We start from the raw sequence: 13,070 nt of genomic DNA, 5'->3' as shown, positions 1-13,070 counted from the left end.
AAGCAAGTGGTACGACAACAAAGAAGGGAAAAGAGGACTAACTTATTTTGTTCATTACTTTTCATTACTTTGCATTATTTTGTTAACATAGATTTTTACATGGACTCTAATGTGACATTTGTGGATGCTGTATTTATGCAAATCTGGTGTGTTTAATTTATGATGTGATCATAATATAGATTAATTCTCTCATTTACAGTTGATAAGAATGCAATTAATATTTAAATACAGGTACAATGCATTACACATTATGGACACACATGGTTTGTTATTGTAGACGTACTTTGTCAGGGACTTGTGGAATAAAAAAAACAGAAAAATCCGTTTAATGACTTCGCAGATGTGGGGAGTGTAAATTATTCTAACACCATGCAACAGGAGAGCTGCAGCAACTAAATAGTTAACTTCCTGGGGAGTTTCCTTTGGTGAAAAGTTTCCTTATGTATAGCACCTGTTGGGTCGTCAGTTGGCTTCTCCAAAAATACAGATGCGGTAGTCCGGGTTTTAGCGACAGCTAATAGTTCCAGTCTCCAGCAACCTCACTAAACAACTGGAGTCATGTGTGCTCTGCAAAATCATCCACTTTACAAATTGTATCAAATTGCGCTGCACTCTCGTGGTATCTGCGATGACTGTGAAGTTTATTCTAATGCCTGCTAATCTTTGGACTGGAATTGCTTTGGCAACAGATTTTGGAAACTGAACGTCGCGGGCAGGCTACAGTATCGCACTTCTCCCTGGGCAAAAAAGTTGTACATTTCAGCATTTGCGAAATTTTTCACTCAATATGTAACTCATTTGTTTCATTTGATGGAACCTCAAGCTGGATATGGAAATTATTTAAAGCGCAGCAGCAATTTTCTAACGTCCAAGCCAATTTTCCATAAAAGCAACAGGTGCGCATCCGAACCAATAAGACTAGCGCATAACGGCCATTAGTTTCAACGTTTTCTTATTGTGGACACTAGAGGATTTTTATGACGTACATTGTTTTTCTCAAAGGACTCCGTTTTTGAATGAGGTTATGTGGATTTTACTCTGCGTTTGTCCGCTGCAAAATGTCTCCAAAACAGCATTGGTGTCGTCCAAACAACTGTTGTGCGTGGTGATCGAAAACGTCCCGTGAACAGTGCATTGTAATCGCTTTCTGCCACTAATCCAAAAACTAATCCAAATGATCCTTCCATTATTCATCCTACTTGTGTCGCTTCTCCAAAAACATGGCTCAGAAGCTGAATCAAGTCACATCAGCAAATTCCAACAACCAAGTTTAAAGGAACAAAACGGTAAGTTGCGTGTTTTGGACTGTGTGTGTGTAGAGTTGTAACTTTTAACATGGTTTGAGTTGGAAATAAAGGTGTTGAGAATCTCACACATCCATTGCTGCTCATAAACTAATGGGTTTTTATAAGAGGAGCAGGTTTAAGCTACATCTTGCTTGAGTTTAAACTGCAATAAATATATATCTTATTCAGCTCAAGCAGCATTATCCGGGATAGGAAGTGGAAATGGCCTTTTCAAGTGTGCCCATGTGTGTTTTTAAGGGGGGACCTGAGAGCGTTTTTTTATGATCATAAAAGGCTCCATTCATTCAGTGGTAGTCACTCCAGATGATGTCATTTTACTTACCCTTTGAACCCCACTGATTTAGAGTGTCAAATAAAACATTTCCCGTTTTAAAGTAAAAAAATAAAAAATAAAAAATGGTGAAACACATTATTTATTCTTTCCAGCATGTGCAACTTGGAATCAAGCTGTTTGTTGTTGTGATGAGGTGTATATGCATGCATGCTTAAGTGCATAAATAGCCTATGCGCTTGCGCCTAGGTAGTGCTGCAGTTAATTTAACATTATTTGATGAAGCATACACAACGTGACCTAGCAATGTACTCTGTCCATCATTAATGTATTCTATGTAAACAGTTTGCAGGTTTTTGCTTTACACTGATACTGAATCACTTTCTCTAAAACATTGTTTATTCTACACTTACCAGCATCCTTACCAAGTCATTACAAACCCAAAATCGTTTCCTAATGCAGAGCCCCCTCATGCTGTGGCAGTTCATATGGCACTCTATTTTCTACTTTAAGCTTTAGTAGTCGTTGTCCTCTTCTACCGTCATCCCAAACAGCTCATTTGCATATTTCCATTCCTGCATGCGGCTCCTCTATCTGAATTTAACCGGAGATCTTTATATAATGATGAGATGCTCATGTCTCCGCCCTAAAACTAGGCAGGCGACAAGCATAGGTCTGCATAGAAACCCATTGGGCCTATTTTGGTGAGAGTGAAACCTCTCGCTTCACCACTTCATCTCTAATTTAAGTACTTGTTAGCATATGGAGGTCAAGGGCAGGAAGTGTTGTCCTTCCGTTGGGCCCTGATCAAAGCCTCGCCCCAGGATCCCCATCTAATCAATCTGGCCATGGACAAAAACAAGTGGGCTGTTGAACCATAAAACCTGCTCTTAAAACATTGGCCACACATGGAATGATATTAATGGCCCTGGCTAGCGGTAATCGTTGACTGATGTGTGAGTCGTTTCACCAAGAGCTCTGGTGTGGTTGATTGCTGATGCTCGGCCACAATTTGATATTGGTCTGCTGGAAAAGCTAGACCTGTCTGGCATGTTTAGTGGTGGTTGCTGGGAGAGTTACAATCTGGGGTAATTTAAGTCTTTATTTATCTGTTATTTTACCAGGTAAGTTGACTGAGAACACATTCTCATTTGCAGCAACAACATGGGGAATAGTTACAGGGGAGATTTAGCCAATTGTAAACTGGGGATTATTAGGTAATCATGATGATTTGAGGGCCAGATTGGGAATTTAGCTAGAACACCAGGGTTAACACCCCTACGATAAGTGCCATGGGATCTTTAATGACCTCCGAGTCAGGACACCAATTTAACATCCCATCCGAAAGACTGCACCCTACACAGGGCAGTGTCCCCAAATGTGCAGTTTTTCACGTGTACACGTGAAATGTCTGGGGAATGGGGATAGAGAAGTGCAGTGTGCATTCAAAAGGTCCCAATAAGAACAAGTCAACAGGCAATCTGTAACCGACATGCATAATGGGAGAAAAACATGGGGTGGTATAGTTGTTCGCGACAGACCGAGAACTTGGGACTTGAAATGTGTACATGGAAGTGTAACTTTAGTTTCATACATTGATGTCAATGGATATCTGCATCAAAATTCATGTTACTCGTGCAAATCTCAAGTCACCCTCTAGTCTAGCCCATATGTATCTGGAGATTTGACCAAACCTCTCCATGTAATTTTTTTACTTACTCTACTGTAGTTTCATACAAAGCCAAGCATAATTTCCTCACATCAAAGCCATAGTCTTTTGTGTGGCATGGGATTGGTTGAAGTCAGCGTATTGCATGTTTTGTTCTGTTTAGGAAGTAACGCCTCTCCCTATCAGGCAATTATTACCCAACATTTGCTGGCTTGACTTACTAGGGTGGTTTATATAGCTGTTAGCCCATGCTGTTGGCAGCTACCAGCTTGGCAGCTTGGATTCACATTGCCAGTCTGTTATTGTGTTAAATGATTTCCATAGTAGTTTATATTTTAATTGGAAATTACGGTATAGCTGTAAAACTGGTGACATGGCACCAAAAAGATTTGGAATATACAGTTATCCTTTAATAATAGAAGTTTCTCTGGGAAAAGTCGTTTTCAGTTAGAGTAAGTTGTAAATTGACAAATCTTAACAAAGAACTAATGTACAGTTACTCGCACTATAGTAGTTAGCCTACACTGACAACTACGGTCTAGTTGAGGAAAAAAAAAGCTAATTGGATGATGCTTTACTTAAAGTAACTTGCAATGAAACTGCAATACAAATATACCTGAAAATATACTGACCACACAAGCGCTTTCCCGCGCTGAGACACTAAACAGTCTGTCTCGTTGCCACAAGCAGTCCATGTAGACTTATTTCCCCCACACCACTTCAGTCTCAAGTGAGGACTAACAGTGAATAACAGTGTCTATATTTTTGCTGTCAGTACAACTTGAACATCGGAGCACTGCATTTGGCAAGCGAGCATGCCACCGCCTGCCTGCTGTTTGTCATTTTGGGCAGCGAGTGTACATTCTCCTCAGGCAAGAGGGAGTTTCTCAAGGGAACTGGGTCACAGTTTTTTTAAGCTCTGCATTGGCTGAGAAAGCCTCCAGGCAGGCAGTAGCTTCTCTCTCATTTGCAGTATCAACATTGCCCCAGATACTTTGGAAGGACCTATTGTTTTCAGCAGAATCAATGTCCTCTTGAGGTCAGTATGCAGCTCAAAACATCTTGACATTGTCATCGATATGTCCCTGTGAGGAGTGTCACCCATCCAGCCAAAGGTGTGTGTAATGTGCGTGCCTTTTCTTTTAGTATCACAATAAATGCCCTCCGTGTCCTTTTAAATAGTAAGTGTGGAATAATCTTGTTATACTATGTGGATAGGGAACACCTGCGGATTCTCAACTTTTAATTAATTTACCAGTCAAGGCCTAAACTATAGCCAGTATGCTGATTGTCAATGCCAATTATGGATTCATGTAAATCATGAATAGAAGTGACATGTACGTAATATAATTTTTGTTTTCAGCTTGAATCATTTCAATGCAACAATTTGGCTGTTTCCACCTGTGAACCAGTGACCAAATAACTGTCTGGAGACACAGAGCCAACCAATCCCAAGAACATTCTTTCCTTATCTGCTGCAAATCCTTATCTGCTGCAAAATGAAATGCCTCATTGGAAAAATCAATTCATGAGCGATTCTTAGATAACATTCATTAAAATCTACTGCTATCAGCTGCATACAATTGCTTCAGCACATGGAATATAGTGAGCACTTCTTTAGCTATTTCATCGATGGATTAGGTCTACAGCTGAAAATATATTCAGTATGGAAATGAGCACCGAGTCCAAGCACAGAGGTCCCCAGAGGAGACAAAAATATAAAGAGCTCATAAATTTGGTCATATAAACGCGCCACTGTAAATAGCCCAATGCTAACATTGACATTGAATGGGAGAGAAGATACAGTCTAGACATGAGTATGTCTGTCTCAAATTAGGATTACCTGTCAGTGCAAATACCTGTCATTTACTCCTCTGCAGAATCTTTTCCTCAAGTTTCTCTTGTTTCTCAGCTGCACTTCGGCCAGTGGTTTATGTGCTCATTGCCACGCACACGACGTAATCCATTGGCATTTTCAAAAACATTGAGGTGAAATAGGCTACATGTAACTACTGTGTTACATAAATAAAATAGACATTACATAGGTCTAGGCATACATTTCCTTGGAAAATGTCTTGAGGAGAAAGCATTTCTGAAATGACTAAACGAGAAAATGTAAATATAGCTGTTGGCATAATCAGTGCATTGCTATTGGGTAATTAGCGTGTTATCATTCTTGCGGTGGCTTCGTCTCGAGTGCAGCTCATATTGGCACTTCCAAATGGAATACATTTGTACATTGCTGGAACAGCCCTGCACTTGAATGGATTTAAACTGTCTGTGGGGATATTGGCTGTTTTGAAAGTAAACTGAATTCCATTAGACTTACAATTTTGACCTTGGTTACCGTCTCTGGAGGGTATGTCTACATAGTTTTTGCAGATGTCATCGCCCCCTTTCAGAGAACTATTTGAAAGTGTCTTGTTCTGTCAATACGCCGGGCTTGTGCGTTGCCTTGCAGTTGATTGACAAGGAGCGTGACCCTGAACAAGTACCAAAAAGTAGTGCAGCAGTGGTTTCTAATATAGAGATGGATTGGGAGAGGCAGATGCAACATTTTGCTGTTGATTCTGTGCTTACATTTAGCAGAGAAGGGAACAAAGTAGTATTGCTTTGGTACAAGAAGAGCAGAGCTGGTTATTGAGGGATTGGTCACTATGCTAAATGTTCACAAAATACTCAAGAGATGTAAAAAGATTTGGCATGGGTCCCCAGATCCTCAAAAAGATCTACAGCTGCACCATCGAAGGCATCCTGACCCGGTTGCGTCATCCAGGTTTGGCAACTGCTTTGCATCCAACCGTAAGATGCTACAGAGGGTAGTGCAAACGGCCCAGTACATCAATGGAGCCAATCTTCCTGTCATCCAGGACCTACATATTGTTGAAGTCAGAAGTTTACTTACACGTTAGCCAAATGCATTTAAACTAAGTTTTTTTCACAATTCCTGACCATTAAACCTTAGGTCAGGTTGGATCATCACTTTATTTTAAGAATGTGAAATGTCAGAATAATAGTAGAGTGATTTATTTCAGCTTTTATTTCTTTCACATTCCCAGTGGGTAAGAAGTTTACATACTAATTTAGTGTATTTGTCAGCATTGCCTTTAAATTGTTTCACTTGGGTCAAATGTTCCGGTAGTCTTCCACAAGCTTCCCACAATAAGTTGGGTGAAATTTGACCTGTTCCTCCTGACAGAGCTGGTGTAACTGAGCCAGGCCTTGCTCACACACTTTTTCAGTTTTGCCCACAATATTTCTATGGGATTGAGGTCAGGGCTTTGTGATGGCCATTTCAATACCTTGACTTTGTTGTTCTTAAGCCATTTTGCCACAACTTTGGAAGTATGCTTGGGGTCATTGTCCATTTAGAAGACCCATTTGCGACCAAGCATTAACTTCCTGACTGTCTTGATATTTTGCTTCAATATATCCACAATTTTCCGTTCTCATGAAGCCATCTAGCCATTTGTGAAGTGCACCAGTCCCTCCTGCAGCAAAGCGCCCCCACAGCATGATGCTGCCAACCCCCTAGCTTCACGGTTGGGATGGTTTTCTTCGGCTTGCAAGCATCCCCGTTTTTCCTCCAAACATAACGATGGTCATTATGGCCAAACAGTTCTATTTTTGTTTCATCAGGCCAGAGGACATTTCTCCAAAAAGTTAGATCATTGTCCCCATGTGCAGTTGCAAACTGTAGTCTGTCTTTTTTATGGCGGTTTTGGAGCAGTGGCTTCTGCCTTGCTGAGCGGCCTTTCAGGTTATGCCGATGTGGGACTCATTTTACTGTGGATATAGATACTGGAGGAAATAGGTACACAAGTATTTTCATAGGGTCCTTTGCTGTTGTTCTGGGTTTGATTTGCACTTTTCGCACCAAAGTAAGTTAATCTCTAGGACACAGAACGCGTCTCCTTCCTGAGAGGTATGACGGCTGCGTGTTCCGATGGTGTTTATACTTGCGTACTATTGTTTGTACAGATAAATGTGGTACCTTCAGGCGATTGGAAATTGTTCCCAAAGATGAACCAGACTTGTGGAGGTCTTGGCTGATTTCTTTTGATTTTCCCATGATGTCAAGCAAAGGTGCAGTGAGTTGGAAGGTAGGCCTTTTTAAATACATCCACAGGCACACCTCCAATTGACTCAAATGATGTCTGAAGCTTCTAAAGCCATGACATAATTTTATTGAATTTTCCAAGCTGTTTAAAGGCACAGTCAACTTGGTATATGTAAACTTCTGACCCACTGGAATTGTGATGCAGTGAAATAATCTCTGTAAACAATTGTTTGAAAAATTGCTTGGCGTGCACAAAGTACATGTCCTAACCGACTTTCCGAAACTATAGTTTGTAAACAAGAAATGTGTGTAGTGGTTGAAAAAACAGTTTTAAGGACTCCAACCTAAAGTGTATGTAAACTTCTGACTTCAACTGTATATACTAGGTGCCTGCCTCTGTGGAAGGCCCAAAAAATTGTGAAGCACTCTAGTCACCCGTCAGAGCAGTCTATCTGCTACCACAAGGCAAGCTCTACAAGAGTTCCAAGTTTTTAAAAGGCTCCTTAACAGCTTCTACTCTGAGTAGCTCAGCGAGGAGTGATGCAGCGGTCTATGGCACTGCATCTCAGTGCTAGAGGCGTCACTACAGACTTGGGTGTAATCCTGGGCTGTATCACAACCGGCTGTGATCGGGAATCCCTAATGGCGGCTTACAATTGGCCCAGCGTCGTCCGAGCTTGGTTGGTGTAGGCCGTCATTGTAAATAAGAATTTGCTCTTAAATGACTTGATTAGTTTACTTTACACTGCTGATTTTTGCTGTTACCTGTTGTATACGGAGCATGCGACAAATCAAATTTCATTTGATTTTATGTAAGCATATGTTGTCTTTCAATTATTGACCAGTTATCAAACCCAGACTATTATATTCAGAAATTGCCATTCTGATTAATTATGTTTTACAACTTCCATTGTGACCATGGATTTCCTGAATAAGTGTTGAATAAGTGTTTTACAGGCATGACTCCAATGTATGCATCCAGCAGCCCCCACACACCAAAGAATAACAATTTATCCTCACTTTTGGCATGATCCAGGGTGGCAGGACTACCAATCCAGCAGTCTGGGAACAATTACATTTACATTTAAGTCATTTAGCAGACGCTCTTATCCAGAGCGACTTACAAATTGGTGAATTCACCTTCTGACATCCAGTGGAACAGCCACTTTACAATAGTGCATCTAAATCATTAAGGGGGGTGGTGAGAAGGATTACTTATCCTATCCTAGGTATTCCTTGAAGAGGTGGGGTTTCAGGTGTCTCCGGAAGGTGGTGATTGACTCCGCTGTCCTGGCGTCGTGAGGGAGTTTGTTCCACCATTGGGGGACCAGAGCAGCGAACAGTTTTGACTGGGCTGAGCGGGAACTGTACTTCCTCAATGGTAGGGAGGCGAGCAGGCCAGAGGTGGATGAACGCAGTGCCCTTGCTTGGGTGTAGGGCCTGATCAGAGCCTGGAGGTACTGCGGTGCCGTTCCCCTCACAGCTCCGTAGGCAAGCACCATGGTCTTGTAGCGGATGCGAGCTTCAACTGGAAGCCAGTGGAGAGAGCGGAGGAGCGGGGTGACGTGAGAGAACTTGGGAAGGTTGAACACCAGACGGGCTGCGGCGTTCTGGATGAGTTGTAGGGGTTTAATGGCACAGGCAGGGAGCCCAGCCAACAGCGAGTTGCAGTAATCCAGACGGGAGATGACAAGTGCCTGGATTAGGACCTGCGCCGCTTCCTGTGTGAGGCAGGGTCGTACTCTGCGGATGTTGTAGAGCATGAACCTACAGGAACGGGCCACCGCCATGATGTTGGTTGAGAACGACAGGGTGTTGTCCAGGATCACGCCAAGGTTCTTAGCGCTCTGGGAGGAGGACACAATGGAGTTGTCAACCGTGATGGCGAGATCATGGAACGGGCAGTCCTTCCCCGGGAGGAAGAGCAGCTCCGTCTTGCCGAGGTTCAGCTTGAGGTGGTGATCCGTCATCCACACTGATATGTCTGCCAGACATGCAGAGATGCGATTCGCCACCTGGTCATCAGAAGGGGGAAAGGAGAAGATTAATTGTGTGTCGTCTGCATAGCAATGATAGGAGAGACCATGTGAGGTTATGACAGAGCCAAGTGACTTGGTGTATAGCGAGAATAGGAGAGGGCCTAGAACAGAGCCCTGGGGGACACCAGTGGTGAGAGCGCGTGGCGAGGAGACAGATTCTCGCCACGCCACCTGGTAGGAGCGACCTGTCAGGTAGGACGCAATCCAAGCGTGGGCCGCGCCGGAGATGCCCAACTCGGAGAGGGTGGAGAGGAGGATCTGATGGTTCACAGTATCTAAGGCAGCCGATAGGTCTAGAAGGATGAGAGCAGAGGAGAGAGAGTTAGCTTTAGCAGTGCGGAGCGCCTCCGTGATGCAGAGAAGAGCAGTCTCAGTTGAATGACTAGTCTTGAAACCTGACTGATTTGGATCAAGAAGGTCATTCTGAGAGAGATAGCGGGAGAGCTGGCCAAGGACGGCACGTTCAAGAGTTTTGGAGAGAAAAAAAAGAAGGGATACTGGTCTGTAGTTGTTGACATCGGAGGGATCGAGTGTAGGTTTTTTCAGAAGGGGTGCAACTCTCGCTCTCTTGAAGACGGAAGGGACGTAGCCAGCGGTCAGGGATGAGTTGATGAGCGGGGTGAGGTAAGGGAGAAGGTCCCCGGAAATGGTCTGGAGAAGAGAGGAGGGGATGGGGTCGAGCGGGCAGGTTGTTGGGCGGCCGGCCATCACAAGAAGCGAGATTTCATCTGGAGAGAGGGGAGAAAGAGGTCAGAGCACAGGGTAGGGCAGTGTGAGCAGAACCAGCGGTGTCGTTTGACTTATCAAACGAGGATCGGATGTCGTCGACCTTCTTTTCAAAATGGTTGACGAAGTCATCTGCAGAGAGGGAGGAGGGGGGGGGGAGGGGGAGGAGGATTCAGGAGGGAGGAGAAGGTGGCAAAGAGCTTCCTAGGGTTAGAGGCAGATGCTTGGAATTTAGAGTGGTAGAAAGTGGCTTTAGCAGCAGAGACCGAGGAGGAAAATGTAGAGAGGAGGGAGTGAAAGGATGCCAGGTCCGCAGGGAGGCGAGTTTTCCTCCATTTCCGCTCGGCTGCCCGGAGCTCTGTTCTGTGAGCTCGCAATGAGTCATCGAGCCACGGAGCGGGAGGGGAGGACCGAGCCGGCCTGGAGGATAGGGGACATAGAGAGTCAAAGGATGCAGAAAGGGAAGAGAGGAGGGTTGAGGAGGCAGAATCAGGAGAAAGGTTGGAGAAGGTATGAGCAGAGGGAAGAGATGATAGGATGGAAGAGGAAAGAGTAGCGGGGGAGAGAGAGCGAAGGTTGGGACGGCGCGATACCATCCGAGTAGGGGCAGTGTGGGAAGTGTTGGATGAGAGCGAGAGGGAAAAGGATACAAGGTAGTGGTCGGAGACTTGGAGGGGAGTTGCAGTGAGGTTAGTGGAAGAACAGCATCTAGTAAAGATGAGGTCGAGCGTATTGCCTGCCTTGTGAGTAGGGGGAAGGTGAGAGGGTGAGGTCAAAAGAGGAGAGGAGTGGAAAGAAGGAGGCAGAGAGGAATGAGTCAAAGGTAGACGTGGGGAGGTTAAAGTCGCCCAGGACTGTGAGAGGTGAGCCGTCCTCAGGAAAGGAGCTTATCAAGGCATCAAGCTCATTGATGAACTCTCCGAGGGAACCTGGAGGGCGATAAATGATAAGGATGTTAAGCTTGAAAGGGCTGGTAACTGTGACAGCATGGAATTCAAAGGAGGCGATAGATAGATGGGTAAGGGGAGAGAGAGAGAATGACCACTTGGGAGAGATGAGGATCCCGGTGCCACCACCCCGCTGACCAGAAGCTCTCGGGGTGTGCGAGAACACGTGGGCGGACGAAGAGAGAGCAGTAGGAGTAGCAGTGTTATCTGTGGTGATCCATGTTTCCGTCAGTGCCAGGAAGTCGAGGGACTGGAGGGAGGCATAGGCTGAGATGAACTCTGCCTTGTTGGCCGCAGATCGGCAGTTCCAGAGGCTACCGGAGACCAGGAACTCCACGTGGGTCGTGCGCGCTGGGACCACCAGATTAGGGTGGCCGCGGCCACGCGGTGTGGAGCGTTTGTATGGTCTGTGCAGAGAGGAGAGAACAGGGATAGATAGACACATAGTTAACAGGGTACAGAAGAGGCTACGCTAATGCAAAGGAGATTGGAATGACAAGTGGACTACACGTCTCGAATGTTCAATGTGTCTGTTGCTCCATTAGAACAGTGGTTCTCAAACGTATTTAGGCCAGGGACTCTTTTTGTGATAGCAAATTCATCAGGGACCCCCCTCATGAATAAAAATAGCGTACAAGGAGTTCTACTCGACCATGGCAGTGCAGTCCCAACGAACCAAGTCTCGGGCCCCGGGAAGGAACATTTTTAAGGCCCATCACTTGACATTGGAGAGAAAATGTTACAGTTGTCAAGCAAATAAAAATAAAAATAGTCACGGGACGAGTATTTTAATCAGCTTTAAAGCCAATATCCTGTAATTCTACACATTTTGACATGAGGCTGAGAAAGAAGTTAGCCGTTTTAGAGGTTAAATTACAGTGCATTTTTTACAAGAGAACAAGAGAAAGAGAAATTCTAAAGAACAAATTCTTATTTTCAATGAAGGCCTAGGAACAGTGGGTTATAACTGTCTTGTTCAGCTCGGATTCGATCTTGCAACCTATCTGTTAAAATATATATGCCTGTTTCTGTCCTGCCCTTGACTTTGGTGCATGGCATGTGATGTTCATAGCCTCTTCATTGCAAAACTCCCTGATATTCTCAAAAAGATGCATTTGTCCAGCTGTGTCCAGGTGATGCTTCTACATGCAGACCATCTATGGGAGGATGTCAGCGTTGCGCAGCAGCTGAAACCTGGTCCCGACTGAGTCTGAACTGCTCCTTGGCGTCAACAACACCAGGCTCCAGAGCATCGAAGCTGTAAAACAGGAAATAAAAAATAAAAATTTTGAAGACATTACAACATTACAATTCACCTCCCAAGTTTAGATAAGAAGAATAACCCCATACAATGAAATAAAAATGATATTCACCTGAAATGCTGGTACTGCTTGAACTGGCAGCGGCGTGAAATACGGAGTCAGGTGTTGCCACCCATAGCTTTCCACCAGCACCGTACCATCCTCCAGTCCAACCAGCTGTGTGTTGGATGTTGACCCCTGTGCTGGTGTTGTGAAGGACACCAATGTGAATCTCAGACAAAATGCCAGTCATGTTGGAGGTCAATTAAATATTAATGTGTTTATTCTTTACATACCAGGTGCTATCATCAATTCCTTTGGAGACGCCACACTGCTGCTTTTGTCACATTGGCTGGCAGCAGCTTTCTACCAAAATGTTTGTCCTGGGTGGCGTCCTGGTAATACTATTCAGTTATCCTCGGCGTAGTTGTTTAAGTTCTCCACTCTCTGCAAGTCCTCATGCTTCAGCTGTAACCCGTGCTTGCTTGGGCAAGCTGTCTAATGCCTCCAATCAAAAAGACCATTCTTCAATATTACTGGTGGAGGAGAGTCAGGAGTGTTCTACTGATGCTGAAAGGCAAATTCCAGATACAAATATTTTAGCATTATTATACAATAGATAGCCGTAATCACCGTCAGACACACCTGGCAAACTTGATAGGTTGTCAGCTAGCTAGCTAACAGTAAGCTTTAACTTGGTCTTTTGTTTAGACATGTAGCTCGCTAGCTAGCTTAACAATGAACAGTAAT

The 13,070-nt window shown here is 44.2% G+C and overlaps 1 protein-coding gene across 1 annotated transcript in view; it reads left to right on the top strand.

Annotated features, from left to right (window-relative positions):
- Positions 1 to 482: 482 nt before the first annotated feature.
- The window catches only part of LOC135545980 (platelet-derived growth factor C-like), an 87,207-nt gene continuing 74,619 nt past the window's right edge, over positions 483 to 13,070 (top strand). The window contains exon 1 of the mRNA XM_064974003.1: positions 483 to 1,286. Coding sequence (XP_064830075.1) covers positions 1,175 to 1,286 — 112 coding nt within the window. The 5' untranslated portion in view covers positions 483 to 1,174. The remainder of the gene's footprint in view (positions 1,287 to 13,070) is intronic.

The sequence above is a fragment of the Oncorhynchus masou genome, chromosome 9, assembly GCF_036934945.1.
Source record: "Oncorhynchus masou masou isolate Uvic2021 chromosome 9, UVic_Omas_1.1, whole genome shotgun sequence".
Lineage (NCBI taxonomy): Eukaryota > Metazoa > Chordata > Actinopteri > Salmoniformes > Salmonidae > Oncorhynchus > Oncorhynchus masou.
This window is presented reverse-complemented; position numbering and strand designations above follow the sequence as displayed.